The sequence below is a fragment of the Gymnoscopelus braueri genome, assembly GCF_963280865.1.
Source record: "Gymnoscopelus braueri genome assembly, chromosome: 18".
Classification (NCBI taxonomy): domain Eukaryota; kingdom Metazoa; phylum Chordata; class Actinopteri; order Myctophiformes; family Myctophidae; genus Gymnoscopelus; species Gymnoscopelus braueri.
This window is the reverse complement of record NC_137618.1, coordinates 15657176-15682509: the sequence shown is the minus strand read 5'-3', so window position 1 is coordinate 15682509 and position 25334 is coordinate 15657176. Positions and strand designations below refer to the sequence as shown.

At 42.2% G+C, this 25334-nt stretch overlaps 1 protein-coding gene across 10 annotated transcripts in view; it reads right to left on the bottom strand.

Annotated features, from left to right (window-relative positions):
- The window catches only part of tns1b (tensin 1b), a 320096-nt gene that overhangs the window by 215392 nt on the left and 79370 nt on the right, over positions 1 to 25334 (bottom strand). For all 10 annotated transcript variants that reach the window (XM_080456570.1, XM_080456568.1, XM_080456569.1 and 7 more), the window contains exons 2-3: positions 23809 to 23923; positions 3500 to 3537 (exon numbers count right to left, since the gene is read on the bottom strand). In XM_080456570.1, coding sequence (XP_080312696.1) covers positions 3500 to 3537; positions 23809 to 23923 — 153 coding nt within the window. The remainder of the gene's footprint in view (positions 1 to 3499; positions 3538 to 23808; positions 23924 to 25334) is intronic.

Below are 25334 nucleotides of genomic sequence, written 5' to 3'. Positions count from 1 at the left end.
GTATATATGATAGTTAAAACATTTGCATCATATGTTAGCAGCATCATATGCAGGTGTACTGTATGCATAACATTATGCCATAAGGCTGGGTAAAAAAAAGTAGGCTGGGTAAAAAAAAAGCTAACTTCTGAGTCTATAGCATCAACATAGTGTAAGAGCTTTTTTTCTGGTTATATAATAGGTGACAACAGAAAACATGACCAACACAGAAGAAAGGTCACGTTAGTGGAGACCAACAGAGATCAGTTGATTTTTGCTTGACTCTGAGAGTGTACATATACACATAAGGGTCTATTTGGTTCCATTTGTACACTCTCAGAGTTACAAATCCCTTCCAGGCTGCCCTGCACCCATGGCATTTCCTGAGTTGTGAGTGGATTGGAGGGGAGAGGGCAAAGCTGGCAACTTAGGACCATTTAAATAATGGCTACCAGATGAAGTGTGTGTGTGTGTGTGTGTGTGTGTGTGTGTGTGTGTGTGTCTGTGTGTGTCTGTGTGTGACTGTGTGTGACTGTGTGTGTGTGTGTGTGTGTGTGTGTGTGTGTGTGTGTGTGTGTGTGTGTGTGTGTGTGTGTGTGTGTGTTGTGTGTGCTGCCTGCCTGCCTGCCTGCCTGCAAATGTGCACGTCTTTAAGGTGGGGGGGAAAAAATACATAATTCCATTCTAACTGTTGTCCCCAAATATACCCGCAAGCAAGGGTCCTTTTTGGTTCCATTTAGTTCCAATTTGTACTCACAACACTAAAGGATTTCTCAGTGCACCGTCTTCATGTCTAACAAATTAAACACACGCTCATTCTCTCTAAGTTCCGAAACAAGATCATGGTCAAGCAGTGACCCTTTGCAGAGGACTTTTATTTTTAGGCAGAGGCCTGATCTCTGAGACGTAAGAGTTCGTCCAATCTAAACACATTCTGGGACACCGTGCACTTGTTTAGAGATTCTTCGCTGTTTTTTGGTTTTTTTGCAGAACACAGGAACCCACCCACCCTAACACACACGCACACAACAAACACACACACAACAAACACACACACACACACACAACAAACACGCACACACACACGCGCACACAGTTTAACAATTTATTTATGTCCACACACAGGGAAAGCATACAGGGATACAAATATTTTAGGTGCAGTAAAGGTTACATTCACAAACACACACACACAATTCTCTTGTGACTAGGAAATATGTCAAATGTGGTGACATTTGGTCCTCACAAGTATAGTAATACAATCACACACACATGCACACACGCACACACGCACGCACGCACGCACGCACGCACACACGCACGCACAGTACAGAGGCCCGGCTCACTCCACCTAAACATAATATTTCCTCTTGATAAGCTCCCATGCATTTTAAAGGGAGAGTTTATCATTTCCTCTCTCACTGTTTGCCAACCATGTCCCCTTGGGGATGTACCAAACGGTCTGCATGATAGCGTTTGACTTTTCGCAGCAATTTTAAATTCCTTCATTTCCACAGGGTGGAGTGAGTAAAAACAAGAGAGCATAACACAAAGAATTCGAAGAACCGTCAGAGAATTATTAAACAAAAGCCGCTGCCAATTTCTCATTAACACTGCTATGAGAACATTTTCTTATAAAGCGGCGATCCATCACAGAGGTTCTACAAGCCCATGAACTGAAACAGATGATTCACATTTACAAGCACCTCATTTATGCATTCATATTCTAAGCACTGATGGTCATTTTAGACATATTATATTAACTGCCTCAGGACAATCTATCTATAAATTCACAACATTTGTGAGTGAGTGAGTGAGTGAGTGAGTGGTCACGTATCTGCGTTGTCAGCGTATCTCGAGAACCGCCTGACCGATCGACTTGAAACTCGACGTGTGGGAAGTCAGCCGGGTCAGCAGATCTCAAAAACAAAATGTTAATAAGTCTGCAAATCCCGATACAGCAGTGGTTTTCAACCCTTTTCATATCAAGGTCCATTGTTTTTTCGGCATTTGAGCCAAGGACCACCATTTGATGAGATTTAGCCTCTCTCAGAATATTTTGTTATCGTTAAATAAGATTTTGTCCACAATTCCACGCTGTAATGATGTTGGTACCATAGGAGAGATAAACAGGCAAAATAACAATTATTCTACATTCTCTAATACACTTCTTTCACTTTTCATTCAGTCACTTCTTGTTAAATTAAGTACTGCAGATATTTAACAATAATTTAACCCTTGACAGCGTAAAATGAAACCCTCACGGGTCCATTTGGTTTCATTTTACGCTCTCAAGAGCTAAAGATCTATAAGGGTCCATTTGGTTACCAACTCTTCCATCATTTAGCTGGGGACCACCTGGAACCTCCTCAAGGACCACTGGTGGTCCCCTGACCACTGGTTGAGAACCACTGCGATACAGTATACAGTATACATGACGTCATTGTACTGACGTCATAGACTATCCTGGACTCCATATTTGGGCATGCATCACACAGAACTCCATATATGGGGGAAAAAAAAAAAAGAGGGTCACAGACAGACAGACGGGTACAATGGGTTCCTCTTGACAATGGGTACGACGGGTATTGCATAACTGGCCAGGGGCATACGTTCCCAACTTGCAAGTTGACCGGTAAAGTAAAGATAATGTCAAGTAGAAGTTGTCAACCACATGCATTTAAAGCTGTAATCAGCAAGTTTCATGAACCCAGGTCGCACACATGGGAGACTTCACTTCTATACCTCTTCCCTGCTTGGTCAGGGGATACATTGCACTTATGAGCTTCGGGCAGTACTACAGTACGTGTAAACCAGTAAACGTCCTACCCACCATCAGGCTCTAGATTTATTAATGGAAGAGTACAGAGACCACCTCCAGCCACTGCAGATGTGCTAGTTCTATATTGTATTAACATATCGTCCCAGTCGGTGGACACCTTGTATGTCCAAGATCGTTACTTTTCAGGGAACGGTGTTGTGTCAATGGATCCATTGTGTATGTTATTGTTTAGTCACAAACTTGTGTTAATATCTTTTAATTGGTTCAATTTGTATAAAACCCACATAACCACTTTCACGCCAAAACTAGCGAAAACAGCCGATCTACAAGCTCACATGCAGCGTGTCCCATCGACCTTGACTTGTTTTGAGCTTGTAGATCGAGGAAGTAGGGCATTAATTCACAAAATAATTTAAACCGTAAAAAAGTTTAAATATGGAGACATAAGTTTTCCACCCGACTGCAACCATATGTTTTATTCATCAGACTGCAGCTTTAACGGGCAAATACAATACTGTGACTTTATACTGCAGGTGTAACCATCAGCAGCCATTAGGATCCCATGTGAGGTCCAGGAATGATGACTAAGCAGATTTTCTAATGCCATTTCAGCCAATTGGGTCATGACACTCTAATCCAAATCCATAATGTCAGCTTTTAGAAATATTATCATATATCAACATGAGAAATCTGTCAACGGTTTCATGAATATAGCATCATAATTTGATGTTGCACTCTTACCTTGACTTCACATTTCTTGTGGCAGACTACTCGACACACTAGAGGTAGGGAGAGAAACAAAAGAGAGGAAACATGTGAGTCCACAATTCCACAAAAAAAAATGTACTCAAGTACTGTTACTTAAGTACATTTTGAGGGACTTTTACTTTACTTGAGCATTTCAATTTTTTTGATACTTTATACAATCTACTCCCCTTTCTCAGAGGCAAATTGTACCCACTACAGTTATTTGACAGTTATTTTTACTAGTTACTTTGCAGATTTAGATTAATAGCTACAAAACATACATTAACCAATTAAGCCCTATAATTTGGCTATCCAAATTATTTGGCTATTAGACTGTAAGTATATTTTGATACCAATACTTTTGCGGAAGTGTCCTGTGTAAGTGTACAGGACTTTTACTCGTAACAAGAGTATTTCTACATGGTTGCTACTGTTACTTAACTCATTCACTGCCAGGCTTATTTCAAGCTTGTTGATCCCTATGCCACAGGCAGGAAAAATGGAAAAATGGGATTTCTTTCTCTGTTTACATTTTAACATTGAAGTGGATGGAGCATTAACTTTTTGAAAATCGTTTTCTCCTAGTTCCTTTGAGATAAAAAAATAAATAAAATACCCCAAAAAAAAAAAAAAATGTAGGTGACGTCAAAAGACGTCATTGGCACTAATGGCACACTGAAAACGGCCGTCAAAAGACGTCATTGGCACTCAATGAGTTAAGTAAAAGTCAGAGAGGTTGGCTTCTTCCACCACTGGGAAAAAAAAGACACTTTAATAATATTAAATTCAAACACGCAATGCATAATGAATCATGACAGTGAGCAGTTGATGAGGGGTTATGAAAATGCATGCGCTCCATTCAAATTCCACAGCGTGTTTGTTCTGTGGTCAAAGTCAAATATTATCTGCTCTGTGCAGGCTGATGCTGCCCAGAGTTAAGGTTTGTGCTCCTGGGATAGTGGCTCTGTCAGTGGTGGACAGTAACTAAATACATTTACTCAAGTAATGTAATAATTGTGTCAGTAAGTAAAGTAATAATTTTGAGGTACATTTAATCTACTTGAGAATTTCCTTTTTCTTTTTTTTTACGGACTCTGACTCACTACAAACTGTATCAGAGTCAGTAGGTCTTTTTACTACAATAATTTGACAGCTTTAGTTACTTATTTAATATTAATCCTAAACGTGCACTAACCACTTAAGCCTTAGATCAGCTATTTTTGAAAATATTTGACAAATTTGAGTACTTTGTGTATCTTTTGATGCCAATACTTTTCTACTTTTTCTCAAGTCAAATTGTGAATACGGGACTTTTACTTGTAAACACAGCATTTCTATATTGTGGTATCTTGGTACTTTTACTTAAGTAAAAACATGCGAGTACTTCTTCCAGCCCAGCATTAAGGTTTGTGCTGCTGGGCTATTGGCTCTGTATCAAAGGTCTGATTCATTATTCTGCTGCAGTGTGCAGAGATCCATCTGCCCTACGGCTGATCCAAAACGCTTCTTCAAAAAATGCTATGTCACTTAACCACTTAAAACCCATGCGCTGTTGAGCGGAGTCCCTCTGGGCTCTGTACTAGTGTCTGTTCCGTTTTCGCTCCACATGAAATACATTAAATAAGCCGCAAATAGCCGATCTACAAGCTTACAATGCGCCGCAACGCGTTGTTAGCTTGTAGAACGGCTATTTCCTGCACAGGTTTTCCCCAGAATACGGATGCTGGGGTTTAAGTGGTTAAAGGAGCACTTCACCCATTTTCAACCCATCTTCATATAATTGGTCCTCACTAAAGCTCATTATAAGATGGCATAATTGTTGTCTAGCCTGTCTCAGACGTAGAAGGCAGTGGACAGTTCAGAAACCTGCTTTTCACTTACATTATCGGTATAGGCAGGTTTGATCATTTCAAGGATGATTTCAAAATGTGTGTGTTTGTTTCTTTCTTTTCTTTTCTTATCAATGCAAGAACAATGGCTTCTATTCCAGCATGCTAACCGTCTAGAAAGAGAAAGGCTGTAGTTTATATTAGCTTAGAATCCCCATTGATGATGTCGGCAGGTTTCGGAACCCAATGAGACGCAGAGTGAATAGAAGGAAATTGAGCCATCTTGTAATGAGCATTATTAGTAAGGACTAATTATGTGAAGATAAGGCTGAAAATGGGTGAAGTGCTCGTTTAACTTCAGGAACGTCCATAGAATGGAAATGACCAGCACTGCAATGCTGTACACTACCTTCCATGACACCCTGTTTCGTTATCTTTGTCTTTTTAATGGCGGAATATATAGTTTTTTTGTGCAAACTTGAGCTATACCGATGAAAGCGGGGCAACAACAGCTGTGCTGCTCTTTCTGTCTAGACCACTGTTAAAACATGATGACTTCAGCGGAGCCCACATTCGAGTTCTTAGTCACCACATCGGACCACATAGCCTTACAGAAAGTGTTTTAGATAGATGCTTATCCATAGGATACTCAGACATAACTATACATTCACACAACGCCCTCCTTCCTTCAACCGCACATTGTTATGCAGACACAACAAGATGAAGTCTAGTGACTATTTGTTTTATCTTTATTTATCCAGCAAATGTCACCCTGGAATTTAGATCAGTGGTTCTCAAACTTAAAAAAAAAAATTAAGCACCCCCTGCTTTGTATGCATTATACCATGGACCCCCATTTGATATATCTTTTTTTTTACCTTTGGGACCCCAAACTACACTGTAAAATCCTCAGAGTTTATTTACATCTGTACAAATTGGGTTCCATTTGCACACTCTCAGAATTACCTTAACTACTGTAAAGATAAAAGGCACTTCCATGCGTATAATACAGACGCCACGCAATTGATTTTAAGACACAGCTTTGATAACAAAAACTGACTTTTCAAACGCAAGGAACTTGAATAAACTTGAAATGTTCACACTCGTCCAACAGAAATAACGTGCGCACGGGTGGAGAGAGAGGACAGGAACTTTAAATCAAAAAAGGAAAAACATGTAATGGAGCAAGATGAGAGAAGCTGCATTTTTCAGTGAAGTTCCAACGTTGGGGTTATGCGTATAGCTGCCCTCGTCGGTCCCACCTCGGCCCTCGGACCGGGACTCCCACTGGGTTTACGAATGGAGGTCAACAGGGGAGAGCACCTGGACCAGCGGCTCTTACATTTTCAGCCAGAGCAGACACCCCCCCCCCCCAACAAAGGACGGAGAATGAAAACACAGCCCAGAGGATCTGAGGCAGCGCAGGCTTTTCCAAATAAAGGAGAAGATTGTGCGGTTTAGACTGGAACACTCCGCACCTTATGTAATGAGTTATTCTTCCTGTCCTCGAGCCGCATTTTTCAAAGAAAGTGTAATATCTATTGTGATTAGTTGTTAAGGCATTGATTTAAAGTTGGACGATGGCCAGTCCCTGCATTGTGTGAGAGAGAGAGACGGGGTGGGGGGTGGGGGGGGGGGGTTACATGTGTGTTATGTCCTTAGTCTTGTGTTTTCTGAGCTTTACAGTATGTCCCTCTGGCTCTTTGCTCCGTAAAATCTAGAGTATGTATGTACCCTCAACATGTTTGCTTAGCTTCTGCTTAGCTTCCCTTTAATCATGCGTTCTCTAAAGCCAATGTTCTATGGCTGCTATACACTCCGTGGTCCTCAACCTTTGCTGAGCTCCAAACCACTAGCAAACAATCCACTTCCCCACAACAATATATACACACACCCTCTATCTATCTATCTATCTATCTAGCTAGTATATATGAAGGATCATTTTTATTACTTTAAAAAAAAATGTATTAATATTTAACACTGATTATCTTAAAGCTGGATTTATGTGTACTGCAGTTATGTCGCACACTGAAAATAGCAGCGCCCTTAACAGAGCTGCATGTTACTGTATGGTTGTATTTAATTTTGATGAGTTTGTGGCTGATCCTACTCTGGCTCAGTTTAACGACTGTACAAAGAAAGATTTACAGGTAGTGGTCGATAATTACAGTGGCCCTGTATCAAAAAGCACTATTACATTTCCCAAATATAGATATGATCTCATCCTCACATCAGAACAATGGGTAACGTTTCCCTTTAATGTAGATTACAGTAGTTCAGGTTACTGACTATACTTACACTATGATGGCAATGGCGAACTATCTTACAAGAACATCTCACCTTAAAACAAATGAACACTGTGTCTACTTAACTATAAATTATCCCTGTGAACCTGGGGGAAAACCGAAGATTTATTTCAGTTTAGCAAACATTTGTGAACTCTATTTGACCAAAAAAAACAAACACAACTGGTGGGCTTAACCCACGTCCCTAGGGGGGTGGGTCGCAGCGCTGAGCCACCGAGACCGGGGAAAGTGACGACCTCACTGTTAAAATATAGAGCCAGGAGTGTAATTACTTTTCACGGTATATTTAGTTTCTATTTAGGCACTCCCGGGGACTATATTTGCACTTGGGGGGGTAACATTTGAGAGTCAGTTTGACTTCTTAATTAGAGACCTTCAAACATGGGGTGGCACCCTCGAACCCTACCGACTACACAGTCCCATGAAAACTTTGGTTCCCAGGGTCAAATTTAAGCAGTTCTGCTATACTGTATGAGGGAAGGACAAAGTCACCCATAGGGCACTGATTTTATTCCACACTGGGACACAGTCCATGATATACAAGCTAAAAAATTAACCCATTCCGTCATACTTAAAGCCTGATTCATACTTTGTTGTACACAGCTGTGTCACGTGGTGAAAATAGCCAATCTACAAGCTTTAACCTTATGGGGCTTGTACATTGATCATATACATTAAGTATACATTAAGCATTAGTCTGGAACAAGTCTTCCAACGTTTCATAAGAGAATAGAGCAGCTTCAGAATACAGAATAACAACAAACAATGCCCATTACAAACAGCTTTTAACTGTTAACTTTAGCTTTACAGGTACAGTATAATGTACCGTCTGTTATGTTATGTTATGTCTTGTCCTACCCCTATGCATTGGATGTCGGGTATACAGAACTTGACAAAGCCGCCTATAATTATGAAAGTTAGTCTGCAGTTTATGACTTCATATGTTTTGTGGGTCTCCTCTTGTGAAGACGAATAAAACAAGAATGTGTACATTGGCTTCATGTCCACAAAGCACACAAGAGCGTTTTCAAATATTCAGTCATTACGTAAGTCTCGTCTTGTTTTTATAGACTTAAAGACTTTTATAGAATTAAAAAGAAAACACTGCTGACATTTTTTGTGGATAAGCAAAAAAAAAAGGAGGAGGGAAAAAAAGAACATGCTGCCTGTCCGTCATGACAATGTCCAGTCCCGTTCCCAGCACGTGAGTCCCCAGTAAACAAGCCCGAGGCCACATGGGACAGAGCAGGACTTCCATATTGGGTGTGAAAGCAACAAGGCCGGCGAGCCGGGGTTAGGCTTTACCTTGTTAGGAAGTCGGAGCTCTGGGAGAATAAACAGAGCAGAGAACCTGGAGATGGAGAGGAAGAAATGAGCGGAGAGGCACACAGGAGGAGGGGATGGAAGGTGAGCAAAGACAGCCAGATGCCAGAGGAAGAGGAAGGGGGAGGAAGAGAAGAGAAGAGACGACAAGAGACGATAAGACAAGACAAGACAAGAGAAGACAACAGAAGAAACAAGACGAGACGACAGGAGAAGACAAGAGAAGACAAGAGAAGACAAGAGAAGAGAAATGAGCGGAGAGGCACACAGCTGGGGAGGAAGGTGAGCAGATGCCAGAGGAAGAGGGGAATAGAAAGACAAAGGGAAAGAGAAAGAAAGAGCAGTACCAGACAACCACAGGGAGGAGGAGGAGGAGCAGTGACTACATGCATGGGGGACATGAGACAATAGGGACAAGACAGCAACCATAGGGATTGGCCAAAGCCAAGCAGACGGTTTGGTCTGAACAAGAACATAGTGTAAGACGTACAGCAGCAGAGCTAGCTGCTTGCTAGCTGACTCAGAGTCTGTGGAATGCTTCCCAATAAGAGAGGGAGGGGTTGGGGGGCTGGAGGGGGGGGTGGTGACTAGGGCTGGGGCTGTTTCCTTCCCTCGGTCCCTTGGAATGAGTCGGTGTTCCCACAGGGATGGGCTGAACCCACTTAGAACACGGAACACAATCAGAGGGCAGGGCCGAGCCACTTCCTCACTTTACAGACCCCCACCCACTCAAAGTCTCTCCTCCGTCAATGTTTCCCTCTCTCACCCTCCATCTCTCTTGCCCAACTCCCTCTCTTTCACTCTCCCTCTCCTCCATCACACCACCCATCCATCTATCTCTCTCTCCCTTCCTCAAGCTCTCCACGTCTGTAGCTTCCTTCCCGTCTCTGTCTCGCGTTCTTAATTTCTCATACACGAGCGCACACACGCGTGTGCGCTGTGTGTGCGTGCGGGTGTGCGTGGCATACACGGTGCGAACACACCCACACTTACAGTAAACAATAGCACGTACATGCTGCCACCCATTTCTGCAGCCACCCACTCATAACTCTTATGGGGAGAAAAAAAAACTTCTCTCTTCTAATGACTATGCATTCATCAAACTCGTTAACGTCTAAACAATTACAAGAGTGCCTGCAGGGCACACACACGCACACACACACACACACACAACACTCACACACACACGCACGCACGCAGGCCTGCTATTGTGGTACAGTATATCTATAGGCATCTGGCTGAAAGCTTCTGTCTTGTTAGCCCACTTGAGAACGCACACTGGGTGTTCTCTCACACTGGGTGTTTCGTTTGGCTATGCCGTCGCGTGCCAAAAAGTGCAGATCTACAAGCTCACAATGCATTGTGAATGTGACATGTTGCGAGCTTGTAGTTCGGCCTCTTCCGGCACATGACTATGTATGACAAAGTATACAGTATAGGTCTATAGTCTCCTTATCCACCGACACCGGCCGTGTAGTACTGTACTATATACTGCATCCGGTGTTCCCTCAGACGCGCCAAAGCACCTGTGGGGGATTGTAGAGGAGGAAGCGCTCCACCTCCAGCTGTTTGAGTTGTAAACATCGTGGGAAATTAACACCCGCGACCCGGGCCAAGCCCTGGCAAACCTTGGCTGAGGCTGAGCCCGCGGTATGTTTGTCCACCGCCCGCCACTTTGGCAGGTAAGCTGACCGTTGCGGTTGTAAACATGCCAAGCAAGCAGCCACACAAAAGGCTCTGCCCCCACCAACTATGTACGTGCACTCACTACACTGTGTGGGCTTTTTTTTGTTTTTGTTTTTTTGAAGGCAGGTGGGTATTATATTCACTGTTGTACAAGTAAAGCCTCTCTGTCAAAATGTGCAAAATGAACAAGTCCAACCAAGACGAGGCTGACTCTGTGTCTATGCATGCAGTATGTGTACACAGGCTTAAGTATGCACACACGTGTGTGTGCGCACCCCCCCCCCCACACACACACACACACACACACACACACACACACACACACACACACACAGTATTATTTATGTACTGTACCCATTTATCTGGGTCAACCAGTCACCGACACTCTCTACATCAGTAAATGATTGACTGTTAAGATCCAAATGGACCCTTACAGGTCTGTAACTCTGAGAGCATACAAATGGACCCTCATTTGTGAACCAAAATGAACCTCAGGTTCATTTTGGTTCCATTTGTACACACTCAAGAGTTATGGGGGTCCGTGGCCTTAATGCAAACTGGGGGTCCATGACGTTATAAAGTTCGATAACTTTGAGGTAAACGATGAGTGAACGAGGCGTTGTTGTGGGCGTGGGAGATTCAGGTAAAAAATGGCCGTGTGGAGCAATCACGAGTTACGACCACGAGTCACCGGAATTGGGCAGTGTGTATAGGCTAATGAGGCTTGGATTTTACTTTTTTTATAGTTTTTGGGCGGTGAAACCGCCCCTATATGTGAGGTTTGGACATCGACATTCACTGCACTGTGATTGGCCACCATTGTACCCCCCCACCTATTGTACCCCCCCAACCCTGCGCTGTGATTGGCCACCATTGTACCCCCCTAACCCTGCACCGTGATTGGCCACCATTGTACACTATGGTGGCCAATTCAGGACTATTCAGGACTGTGATTGGCTAGTGAACACATGACACATAGCCCTAAAAATAGGACTATGCACTTAAAAAAAACACATTTATGTTTTTTTTAAGTTAGGGGTGTACAATGGTTGGTCCACAATATTACTTTTCTTTAAGTGAACTTCCATCACTGTGATGACCACTGTGACCACACCGCCCACTTCACACTGGGTGTGATTTTTTCTTCTCTCGCTTAGGTAAAAAAAACAACAACGTGTGTTTGTTGTTCTGGATGTCTGTTTTAGTTTTCCATCACCGTGCGGCTCACTTTTCAGCCTGTTTGGGTTGAGACAGCTGTTTCCTGGCTGTGGTACACACTGTAGCCAGGGCTACTGGAAAACACCAACAACATGTGTGGACGGGACACACGTGACAGAAAAGAGTCAGCGTAGCTGTTAACCAGTGGTGGATATAGCAACTACAGTAAGTACATTTACTCAAGTACTGTGCTTAAGCACAATTTGGGGGTACTTTTACTTTACTTGAGTATTTCCATTTTTCAATACTTACATATACGTACATTTTTGTACTCCTCTTCATCTCAGAGGCAAACGCACTTTTGTACTCATTTATTAGAGTTATTTTTTAAAAAATTGCCTATCTACAAGCTCACGACGCGTTATGAGTATTTTTGAACAGCTGAAATATAAACTAGGGCTTAAGTGGTTATTGATCAACAATTATAGTTCAAAAACATATGATTCTGAAATGACCATTATTATTACTTTTGCTAAATTTTTATGCTAATACTTTTGTACTTTAACGATTTTGAATACAGGAGTTTCACTTGTAACAGTGTACTTAAGTACAAAAATTAATAAAATCTGAGTACTTCTTCCACCACTGCTGTTAACAAGGATGATGATTCTCCATTTGTTCTATATGGAGACAGAATGGCAAGTCGACAGTGAGTAATTTCTGCCTGAGGAAAAACATGATCCACGCTTTAGTTTGACGCTAAGCTGATAAGACCTGACACACAAGCTTCCAACAGAGGAAATGTGAAGTAGAAGAGATGGGCTTTGAATTGAACCAACAGGACTGTACTGCCCCCTAGTGCGAAATGAATGGCACACCACCACCATTCATCTAAAAAGCTAGATGGGTAAATGTGGTCACATAAATCACCTTTACAGTAAGTGCACAAAAACACATTCATAGCAGGTTGTATGAATAAGTATCTACATAATCTTGCAAAGTTCCCCTTTTTATCATTGTTTTATCACTTCCCCTTAACTGCTCTTTGCAAATAAACTAAATCAGTGGTTCTGAAACGTTTTAATTTCAAGAACCCCCATAACTCAGAGTGTACAGAAGAAATGGAACAAAATGGACCCGTAAGAGTCCATTTGATTCCATTTTGCACACTCTCAGGCCCCTTTTCCACCAAAACTGGTTCCTTTCTAGATTCTTGGAATTGGGGGCAACATATGAATGGTTAGAGAGCCTGCCTGGGGAGCAGGAGTCCCCAGTTGCCCCAGGTTTGATTTCAGGCCTGGCCAGCAGCAATGTGTCAAATATGACCAGTCAAAGTGTCCATTTCACAGGGGAAATTCAATCATCAATGGCAGTTTCAGTTTCCCTTTTCTTTTTTTATGATGATTCTTTTGCCATTGTTTATATCGCATATCTGCATCTTCCAACCTGTAGAATAGTGACAACACCCACTTTGGTTCCCAGTTCAGGGCATGTATTTTTTTGGTTCCAGTTCCGAACCAACTGTTAGGGTTCTGAACCAATTCATTTTCAGCGGAAACACTCTGAACTAGTTCAAAATTAGGCGGAAAAAAAGGACAGAACCGTTTCAACCCCGGATGGAAAAGGGTCCTCAGAGTTACAGACCTGTAAGGGTCCATTTAGAACCCCCTTCAAGGAATCCAGAGGGTACGAGAAAACCCTTTTGAAAACCACTGATCAACATCAAATCTAAACATAACAGGTACGTGTAACAAACGTGGATTTACCTAAAATTTGAAACAGCCACAGCTCAACCGACAATGTTTCAGATTATCCACCAGGTGGCACTGTCACTGCACCATAATTACTTGATAGAACGTGCCTTCAGGAGTTTTTGCTACACTTGAGATCAAGGTAGTGTTTTCTCCAGGATTGTTGATGGCAGCAGTTGAAAGCGGAGACTTAAATATTGAAGCAGGCCTTGGCCCGAAATCTATTCCCAGAGTAGCTCTTAGTACCTATACAGTGAGTCAGAAATAGGTTGTGTTGTGGATATTTAACAGATACTTAGCAGATTGCGTGTGAGCGAACTCGTGGGCGTGAGACAGACAGAGGGAGAGGTTTTCCACGAGAGCACATGTACAGTATCACAGGTAGACAACATTAGACATTGAAATGTGTAGCCAGCGAAGCAAGCAAGCGAGCAAGGAGTCCAAATCTGCCTCATCATTCAAGCAGCAGCCTAAATCTCTGTCCCTATAGTCAATGTCCCTGGAAAGTCATTTTTTTGTCTGGTCATTTTAACGGATTAAGATAATGATATTAGACGGGGAGAACGAGACCATCCATCATCCACAGAAGACTAATGGTCATCTTCATCCATCTGCACCACTCATTACCGTAATGACTCGTCCCGAGGCAGGGAGGGGCACAGCGTGGGACCAGTAATAGAGATTAAGTAAGATGCTGGGTTTCCATGTGTGGCTGAGTGAGTGTACACTGTGCAACCCTCAGTCTTAAAGGTGCAGTGATATTAATGTGTCAAAATAAGTGTTAGTGTAGCTCTACATTCTGATCGTAAGAGTGTTTGTTCAGTAACAGGAGTCTTGTCTCCCTGTCTCTCCAGCTCTTTACAAAGAAATGCATTTTCAGGTCGGTATACACATTTGATCCAATCAGGAGGCAGAACTCATACAGAATACAGGATAAACAAGTGAAATTGGAAGCGATGACAAAAGTTGATAAATGGGTACTCTCTTCTGATTGGCTGAAACTGTCAATCCACCTGAACATTTATTTTCTGTTTACTAAATAGCTGGAGAGATGGTGTGACCCTTATTACTGAACAAACACTCTATGGCAATAATTACTATCAAAATATAGAGCTTTACATTTTTAACAAAAAACTTAAATAATTACTTACTCTACATTGACTTTAACTCAGAGTATACAAATGTAACTACGTGTGCATGTGCGCATGCGTGCGCGTCTGTGTGAGCTTTTGAGTATGCACGTGTGAATGCACATAGAAGAGTTAGAGGGCGTGTGCGTCTGTGCGAGTGAGTGAGTGATTTATTTTCTTACTGGTGTGTTTGTGTAAATCGTTGTGTGCAGAGATGTGTGTGTGCTCGCACCCTTGCAATGACGCAAACATCTATATTCCCCCCCACTCTGGATGTGTGTGAGTCAGCGCCTGCACAGCGATGCCGGCATGTGTTCTGTATCAAATGAACAGAGTATGACCTCAGCCTTGAACCAAGAGACAACGTTGATGAGCGGCTGGCGAGGGATTCTCACTGAATAAGGCAAGCATTGATTGCTCACAGCAGCGGTTCCCAATCTTTTCTGGACCAGGGCCCACTTGAAAGAAAGTCTCGTTCTTTTTTACATAAATTATTTTATATTAAAGCTGTAACTTTCCTCTTCCACCCCGGATTTGAACCCGGTTTCCTGCGCAAGTGTTGATTTTTTTGTTTTTGATTTCTTTACCATTAACACATTAACTGCCAAGACCGTAGTCCTACGGGCCGTTAAATCCAACTGTTAAGCGCCGAGACCGTAGCCCTACGGGCTGCGGTCTTTTCGCGCATGCGCGGTCCGGGTGCACTTTCGGAATTTTTTTGATCCACTTCCGTTTCCGGTTTGATGACAGGAAATAGAATTATTTGGGATCCGGTTTTCACGATCACGCCCGCTCCCATTCTACAGACGAAACTGAAACTCAATTCTCTTCCTGTAGTTTTTTCTCCTCGCATTTCACTGTTTAACGTAATCCGCTCTAACTCAAACATGGATGCCCCGTTTGACACGTGGTTTTCACTGGGAGATACAGGGAGATCTCGCGGATGTAAACAGACTGTGTAGCTCAATCTTAAGGATTTTAACAAGATCTATGGCGACATGAAAAAAACAACAAAAACACCTTGGCACTGGTGAGTACATTATGAGATTATCCCTTGGCAGTGGATGTGTTAAGCTAATAGAGCCTGCCTGCTTGCTCAGGGAATGAGTTGAATCTTGACCACTAGGTAAAAATTTGTGTCAGATCCTGTGTCTAGGTGAGACATGACCTTTGACACAATCTAAATATCTTAATAGAAGAGCAGGGAGATCAAATACAACCACCCCAATTGTATAAGTTATATTGTATTAACATACTTTACAATACAGATTGGACAAAATTAAATTTTATTCATTGAAAGAAAGTTACATAGTGCCGCTTTAATGTTATATTATCAATAAAATTGTAGTGTTTTTTATACAGTTATTTGGGGGCCAACTTGCAATATCCTCACGACCCACTAGTGGGCCCCAGCCCACATGTTGGGCATCGCTGGCTTACAGTATTACCTCGAGCTGTTAGGTAAGTTCATCAAAGCACAACACAGGCTATTTTCATCCATGAACACACCATGTTTGTACAAGCTAATAAGTGTCTCTAAAAATCAATGCGTGACATTGAAGTACTAATGCAGCCTATTGTGTGTGTGTGTGTGTGTGTGTGTGTGTGTGTGTGTGTGTGTGTGTGTGTGTGTGTGTGTGTGTGTGTGTGTGTGTGCAATAACTCTCATTTGTGGCATTCCAGCCATATGAGCTCAGTAGTCAGGAACAGAACTGATAACCTTCGCGCTCGCGCGCGCACACACACACACACACACACACACACACGCACGCACACGCACACGCCTGCTATTGTGGTATATCTGTATGCAGACTGTGAAGTCCAGTGGGTTCCTGGTCTGGTGTTCTTTATAACTCTAATGCTGTGACCTTTCCTAACCTTACAGAACAATGCTTTTGGACTTGTTCAGAGGTAAAGTGTTTTATATTCATAATATATCACACACATAAAAGCCTTGGTTTGAAAGTGCTTTTGTTTTTGTAGTAAGTAACTGATCATACAGTAACATGTAAGGTACAGTACTGTATATCCTTATAACCTTTCTGTTGTGAAATTGCTGAATCATATGATAGAGACTTTTATTGTTCTCATGGGGGAAATTCAGTTGCCAGAGGCAGCACAAGCAGTTAAAGTACAGATACAGAGGAATAGAGTAGATACAGCTACAAGTAGCGACAAGATAACTAAGAATCAAAGGTTAAGAAACTATATCGAAAAACTATTATACAGCAGTATCTATACTGTGCAGAAACAATGCAGGGGAAAAACCAAAACAATATCAATCAATACAATCACAGTATCAATACAGTACCAATATCAGTACAGCACTGTAACTGCACTGTATAGTGTCAGTGAGGAAAATAATAGTCATTATCAGTACAGTAGTGTCCTTGGAATGGATGTTACTCCAGTTATTAGCCTATGGACCGAGCGGAGCAACCGTGTGCTACTGGAATGCCATATGAAGGCCATAGAAGCATTAATACTGGCTGGAATGCAATAGGAATGCCATAGAAGCACTGATACTGGAATGCCATAGCAGCATTATTAAAATGAAAAATGTCATTAAAGGAAATTATTACTAGTCAGTAATGTTTTTTGACCAACTGGTCAGTAGCAATACTTTAGATCTTTAGCAATATTGATAAGGTCTGGTATAATTGTCAATATTTATTAGCAGTGCTCCTGCCGACATGCTGTCAATGACACTGTTCATTTATGCTGGTATTACATAATGCTGTACAAAAGGCCAGGCCTCCAAAAATATCCTGTGACTGAGGTCCCTTACTGGAAAACACTGACCCGCCTGCGTCAGCGGCTCGCTATTGTCACGGCGGCTAACACTGTGTATCCTGGCAACCGGTGAGGAAAGAGGAAGCCCATGTCCTGGTGTGATTATGAAACCATGTGAGATGGAGAGTGTTTGTAAACACCGGCGCGGCCACTGCACACACAGGCCCGCTGAGTGAGCCACTGAGAGAGACGCTTCAAACAGTGGACGGTGGATGTGGAAAAACGAGTCTATTTGTTACATTACAGCCCACTCTATTTGTTGTAGTCTAAAGGTCCTTACACACCGGGGCGATTTTTTCATGCGAATAATACGTTTTTTTTTTAAACCTTATAAAGTCAATGCAAGCGTACAGGAAGCGAAAAAGCGAAGCGAAAAAGCGTCTTTTAATTATTCGGAACGAGTCCGAATTTTGCGTATATTCGCATATTCGCCGGTGTGTAACCGCCTTTACACTTGAACCCTACGGCATATCGTCGCTGTCTCTTATCTCCTTTTTTAAAACGTTTTGTGTTTTTTCGTAAATTAACGCCCTACTTGATCATACTAGAGTCACACAAAAGTATCGAAAGTAGCAGATCTGCAATTTTTTTATTTGGATCCTGAAAAGTAACTGTTTCGGACATAGGAGGTTTCAACCCGACAGAGACGATATATTGAATGGAGTCCTAATTCTTTTTTCACTCTACTCCAAATCTCTTTGCCGCAAACAGGTGACCTCAAAGCTCACAACGCGACTCGATTCAAAAATAGCAGATCTGCAAGCTCTACTTTTGTGTGACACTGTAGTGTGATCAAGTAGGGCGTTAATTTACCAAAAAAGAAAAGTTTAAATATGGAGATAAGAAGTTTCTGCCCGACAGCAACGATATCTGCTCTAACCAGACGTGCGCGTGCACAGGCTTGCACACGCGAGTGCTGAATGGCCAAACCTGGTTACTTACAATACAGTGGAGGAGAGTTTGAACTAAGATCAAATTCAATTAGAATGAGAGTTAGATTTGTCCTTGCCATGTGGGTTTATTCATCCCATGAATCACTTTCTTGGGAGAGTGGTGTCCCCAGGTGTTTTGCTGTGTAACCTGATGAGCGTATTCTCCAGCGATGTCCTCTAAAAGGCTACAGACACTCTAAAACATATCCACAACAAGGTTATTATAGTATGCCTTCTTCATTCAATTCAGTTAAGTTTTAATTAGTTTAGGTAGTCTTAAAAGTCCTTAAATTGTAACTTTACTGTTGTCTGGGGACCCCTCCCCCCTGGGGGTCCCGACCCACAGGTTGAGAACCACTGCAGTAGAAAGAACCTCATGCCACACAGCTACAAATATCCACTGAGACCAAGAGTTGAACCACTTAAACCCTATATACTCCCCAAGGGTCTTTACTAGGCCCCCCCCAAAATCTCTTCAGCAAAAATACCCACTCTATAAGCTCTACCTCTATCTATTTGTTCCATGGCCAACGTTCCATTCACAGCCATAAAACTGGCCGATCTTCTCTGTGTCTTTGAAACACACCAAAGCTGTGCTTAAACGTTTTACCCCAGTGTCACTGGAGTACAATCAGTGAATGTGAAAACTGAATGTGGCCGCGATATTGTCCTCGTTCACTGTGTTTACAACTAAATAACCAGTGGGTTTGATTCATAAAAAAAACAGATGGGAGTAAAAACTAAAAACTTACCACTTAAGCCCTACTTCGTCGGATGACAAATAGCACATTATACTTAACATTCACGAACATAATTATGTTATCAGATCATATTTTGGTATGATCATTAACCACTTAAACCCTATACTTAGAACTAGAGTCTCTCAGGGCTCTATTCAAGGCCACCTCCTGTTTTTGCTCTACAAATAATCTTAGCAGTACACTAGGGTTCATACTGGTTACATCATTGGTTCTCAAAGTGGGGTCCGGGGACCCCCAGGGGTCCTTGAGGGAGTTCCAGGGGGTCCCCAGCTAAATGAAGGATAGTTAGGAACCAAATGGACCCTTATGGGTCAGTAACTCTGAGAGTGTACAAATGGAACCATACTATCAGAGTTAAATTAACATTGATTTTACGATATAAATTGGGGTCCCAGAGATAGAAATGCCATTACATGGGGGTCCGTAGCCTAATGCATGTCAAACTGGGGGTCCTTGAATTGAAATGGTTGAGGATCACTGCTAGAGCCGTATAAAGAATCTTCTCTTATGGGGGTCCCTGGCATATATTTTCAAATGGGGGTCCGTGGGCTAATAAGTGTCAATTTGGGGGTCCTTGACATAAAAAAGTTTGAGAACCACTGGGTTACATTACATATGTTTGGAAATATTTAAGGAGGGGACCAAATTTTATGGCTTATGGCTCCTCCTAGCAGTCAACAAAAATCACAAAATGGCCACTTTCCAAATACATAAAAAACAAAACGCCCAATAACAAAATGTCAGCTCATCCTTTGGCACTGCCAGAGCCCCCATCGGGCAGAGGATGTCCCTCTGTGTTGTTCTGAGCCGTGCCAGTGAGTGTTAAACCGTTGCTGTCGGGCAGAAACCTTGTATCTCCATTTCTTTTAACTTTTTATGTTTTTTTGGTAAATTAATTCCCTACTTAGTCATACTACTACTGTACAGTGTCTCATAAAAGTAGAACAAATAGCCAATCTACAAGCTCACAATGCATCGCGATGCATTGTGAGCTTGTAGCTTGTAGATCCGCTATTTAAGCAATTTTTTTATTTTAGTTTTTATTTCAAGTGAAGGTGAAAATGGTTAAGTCTGTCTGTGGGTTTTATAAAAATTTAACCACTAAAAACTATTAACAAGGGCTAGCAACTAAACAATAACTACACGGGATCCATTGGAAACACACATTCTTTTTTTCCCCCATTTCCTGAAAAGTAACAGTTTTGGACATACAAGGTTTCCACCCGACAGCGACGATACCCATCTTGTGCCAGGTTGAGGAAGCAGCCAGACAAATGTTCCATCTCGCTGGCTGCCAAGCAAAACATTCACTTATATTGGACACTCACAGTGTCAGTTTCCACTCGCTCATGTTGTGATCAGGTCAGACCTGCTGGGTCAAATGTTCAAAGCGTTTGTTTTTTTGTTTTTTGGAGAACACAAAGTGTGGGATTATTATTTTTTATTCACCCTGCAACACTAGGCTGGGCAATTATATCGATATTATATCAATATCGTGATATGAGACAAGATATTGTCAGGGATTTGGGATATCACGATATCACAACATTGTATAAGCGTTTTTTTCTTTTCCTGGTCTGAATCACTTAGGCCTTATTTTATAACGTTAAAAAGTTTCTAAAATGTTAAAAGAAATGTTTGATGATCATCACAATACAATATTGTCATAAAAAATATCGATATCAAGGTATTTGGTCAGATATATATATATTTTTGTTTTCTAAATTTTTATCCCGCGATTTTGTAACCCAATTTTTTACACCCAGTGCCAATTGTCTATGTAATCCTGGGCACTACCTTCCCTCTGCCAACATAGGGAGGCCAGGGCCGAGCTCATGCCTCCTTCAATGCATGAGAGCCAACTGACCTTCTTGTCACCCGACAGGGGAGAGTTTCCCTCTGTTGGACGTAGCGCATAGAAGGAACACGTTATTCCAACCAGTTCCCTTCCCCTCCATCAGGCGCCCCGGCTGGCCAGGGGGAGGCAGTATAGTGACCAGGATTACTGCATGTTTTTGTGAGGGTATTAACTAGGAGATTAACTAGGAGAACACAAATGCAAACTCCACACAGAGTAGGCCCTTTTGCCAACCCCACCTATGGGCACTGATGACGCGGAGGAGAGAACACGCCCCCAGCGCCCACAGCGTCCCCTGCGGGAATCGAACCCAGGACCTTCTAGCTGTGAGGCGACAGCACTACCGACTGTGCCACCGTGCCCCCTGGTCAGAAATATCTTGACATTTAACTTTGTCCATATCACCCGGCCATTACTGTACACAGTAAAATCATGAGTGTTTAATTGTAACCAAAAGGACCCTGAGTTACAAATTGATAGATGAACACTGAGGATTTAGTGTCAGGCAAATACCATTAGGCACAAACGCAATACCATTAGACAACAAATAAATCATTTTAAAACTGTGTGGGGCTGTAATAGTGGTTTGTTTATGTTGGTGATGTTTGCAAACATTGGAGTAAACAGTATATTGTTATTTATGATGGTGTTAGAAGGTTCCAAATAGAGCATCGCAGTTCCCGCCCACTTCCTGGTTTTTCGTGGTGCCGGAAGGAACAACTCAATGCATTTTTCCCATTGACATTTCCAAAAATATTTATATCTATTAATTTAAGCCTCGAATCAAGCCATCATGACATGACATGAATCATGACCATAAAACGTTTGATTCTGTGATTATTATTTTTTGAAAACGGCAAAACAAAGGGTATTTATTAAATATAGTATATCATATAATTAAATATAAAAAAATTTTAAAAAAAGAACAGGGGTTCAGTAAACCCTCACGTGTCCTTGAGGGGGTTTCAGGAGGTCCCCAGATAAATGAACCAAAGGGGTCTATAATCCTGAGAGTTAAATTAACACAGAGGATTTTACAGTGTAGGTTGGGGTCATAAAAAAGAAATGTAAAATCAAATAATGCTCGGTGGTTTATGCATATCAAAGTGCAGGTACTTGAAATTAAAAAAGGTTGAGAATTGCTGATCTTCACTAAATATCCAGAAGTTACGCATGAGCTTCCTTATTCACTATTTATACATAGCAAATCTAATTTACATTTTCAGAAAGATTCACATATCACAACTAAAATGTTGCTCTCAATCTCAATCAAGCCAGTAAATCAAACGCAATGGCCCTCCAGCTGATAGCATAGCGGAAATTGAAAACCTGTTAACCCTTAGCCTCTCCTCGGCTTCATTTAACCTCGTCCGACACTTGATTGACGAAACCGTGACACAAAGATGACCCCAGGTCACCTCAGATGACCCTTTCTTTTAGAGTACTGAGTGACGCAACATGAGACAATGCCTTCATCTCCTCACAGGTTTAGAGCAGCGGCTCTCAAAGTGTTGTCCGAGGACCCCCCGGGGGTCCTTGAAGGAGTTCCAGGGGGTCCACAGCTAAATGAGTTAATATAACATCACAATCAGTTTAACCACTTTAACCCTATAAAGGCTATTCAAAAATAGCTGATCTACAAGCTCACAACACGTGACAGCGCAGAAAAAAGTTGAAAAAAGTGGAATAATTTAGAAGTCTTTTCACACAAATCTTCTCTTCTGGGGGTCCCTGGCACAAAATCCTTTGAGATGGGGTTCTGTGGCCAAATTCAATTTGGAGGTCTGTTTGAGAACCACAGGTTTAGAACAGGCCTTGCTCAATGCAACCACCTTTGTTCCCCCCAAATAAACTCACATGAGAAAATGCGGATGGTAAACAAGGCGCTCGTGATGCAATAGCATGTGTTTGTCATTCTACCACAGGAGGGTAAACAAAAGTGTTTATTGGTACACTTTCTTTGGCCTACATCTGTAGCACAACACTTCAAATGATCTGCTTTTAATCCCATGGATTATATTCTGACCAATCACATTTTGAGGCAATTGAGCCTTTCACAGATTATATTTGAAAAGTAACCAACCAAATGTATTATCAGCGCTATAGGGCAGTGTTCAGTAGATGACCATTTAACCCGTTTTTAACCAACTCATTACCTTTTTGAAACTGAGATTACGTAATCCTGAGTGATAATTTTACGTAGAGTTTGTAAAAACAGACAATGGGGTCCATTCTTGCACAGAGTTTAAAGCAGTGGTCCGGGGAACCCATGGGGGTCCTTCCTTGAGGGAGTTTCAGGTGAAACCCAGATAAGTCATGGTAAGGAACCAAGTGGAACCAAGTAACACTGAGGATTTCAAAAGGACGTTTTTCCGTCTGACGTCTGTCACTCTGAGAGTGAAATTTATATAATGCAGATTGTAGTGCAGAGTGTGGTCCCAGAGATAAAAAATGGTATCAAACGAGGGTCCGTGGCCTATGTATGCATATTAAACATGTGTTCCTGAAATCAAAATGGTTGAGATTCACTGGCTTATGATGCCAATGTTCTAAATATCATGTTGATACCTGCTATCACATACTGTATATGTGTACACTGTATCTGTATTTGTTTTATTTAACCTGTTTCTATCTCTTTCCCTTCTGACCTCACTCTACCGCTATCCTCTCTCTTCTCACGGAATACTACAGAATATAAAACACAAATAAAGCTGATTGTGATTCTGATTAGAGCTACAGGGGGGGGTGAAGGTGGGGGGGGGTGAAGGTGACTGACCTCGGCAGACGAGACCCTCCTGGATGACGGTCTGCTTGCACGCACCACAGTGCTTGGCTTTCTTGAAGGTCTTCACCCGGAAGGTATGGGAGTGCAGGGCCTCCAACTCCTCTGGCTGCAGACACACACACACACACACACACACACACACACACACACACACACACACACACACACACACAAAAGACAAAAGAGAAAGAATGTTTGTGTTAAAATGTCACCAGCACAGCTCACGTTTCAATGAATCCAGGTGGCTGAGTTCCTTTAGCTCAACTGTGTTTTTTTTTTTTTTTTTAACTGCTAGAATTCAATGTTTCTTCCTCCCCCGCCCCCCCCCCCCCGGACAGTCCCAAAACATTCCGACTGATAGATAAACATGGAAAATGTAGATATGTGCTGACGTACCGTAGCGTACCGTAAGAGAAGGGGGTTTCAAAGAGAAGTGGGTTTCAAAGATTTTGCTTGGTAACAATGTGTCCATCTTTTGGGCATGTCATTATAGGCATGTCATTATAGATGAAAATTGCCCAGCTTTTGTTTTTTTTATCAAAGTGGTAAATTTTTCTAAATGTCTGATAACAGGGCTTAAGTGAAGACTGAGAAAATGAATTAACATTTTCCTGTATCAATAAGAAATGAGAATCGACGCAGTACCAGAATAATATTGTGATAGCCAAGTGTATCGATATTTCCTTCTATCACTCTAACGACCTTTGAATGAACTTCGAGATGTCCAGTCAGTACGGTCATGTCATTGTGAAAGGAATCCTTCCAGACACAGCCAGGAAGTGAGACTGTCACCCACACCGTCTTTGGCAGACAGAACAAGGAGGACAATGCTTGAAAAACAACATAACACAACAAACAACAGTCCCTCCATCCTCCCTCTCCCTCTCTCCCTCTCTCTCTCCCTTTCCCTCTCTAGTGCAGGTGTGTTATGGAAGGCTGTGCCTGTGATGAGGTGATTGCTATCTGACAGCATCCTTAAACTCACCACCTCCTCCTCACCATCTGTCTGTCTGTCTGTCCTCCCCCATATTCCATCTCAAATGCACACTACCTTCACACACACACACACACACACACACACTGCCCCCCCCCCTCCTCCCCCACGGCTGCTTCCTGTCCTGCCTTCTCAAGACAAATGTAAACCCCGTAGTACGGCGGTGTCACTTCTCAAAAACACACGATCTGTTGTTCAGTCCGATAAGCGACACCATGTACTACGGCGTCTAAATTAAGCTACCTGGTCGTCCACAGAGTGGGAGAGCTAAACAGAGGAGACCAGATATGGAGGCTGGACCTCCCCCACGCTCCGCCTTTACTTTAAACTAGGGATGGGACGATAATCGTTATTGTTTTACCGCGATAAAGAACTCTCACAATAATCATACATCGTGGGCAATTTAATTTATCGCGGAATTGTCCGTCATACACTGGACCTGAGTTGGATCTGTACTTGGACTGTTCTTTTTCTCGTCTACACCAAATTGGCTTCGCCAAAAACAGCAGATCTACAAGCCTCA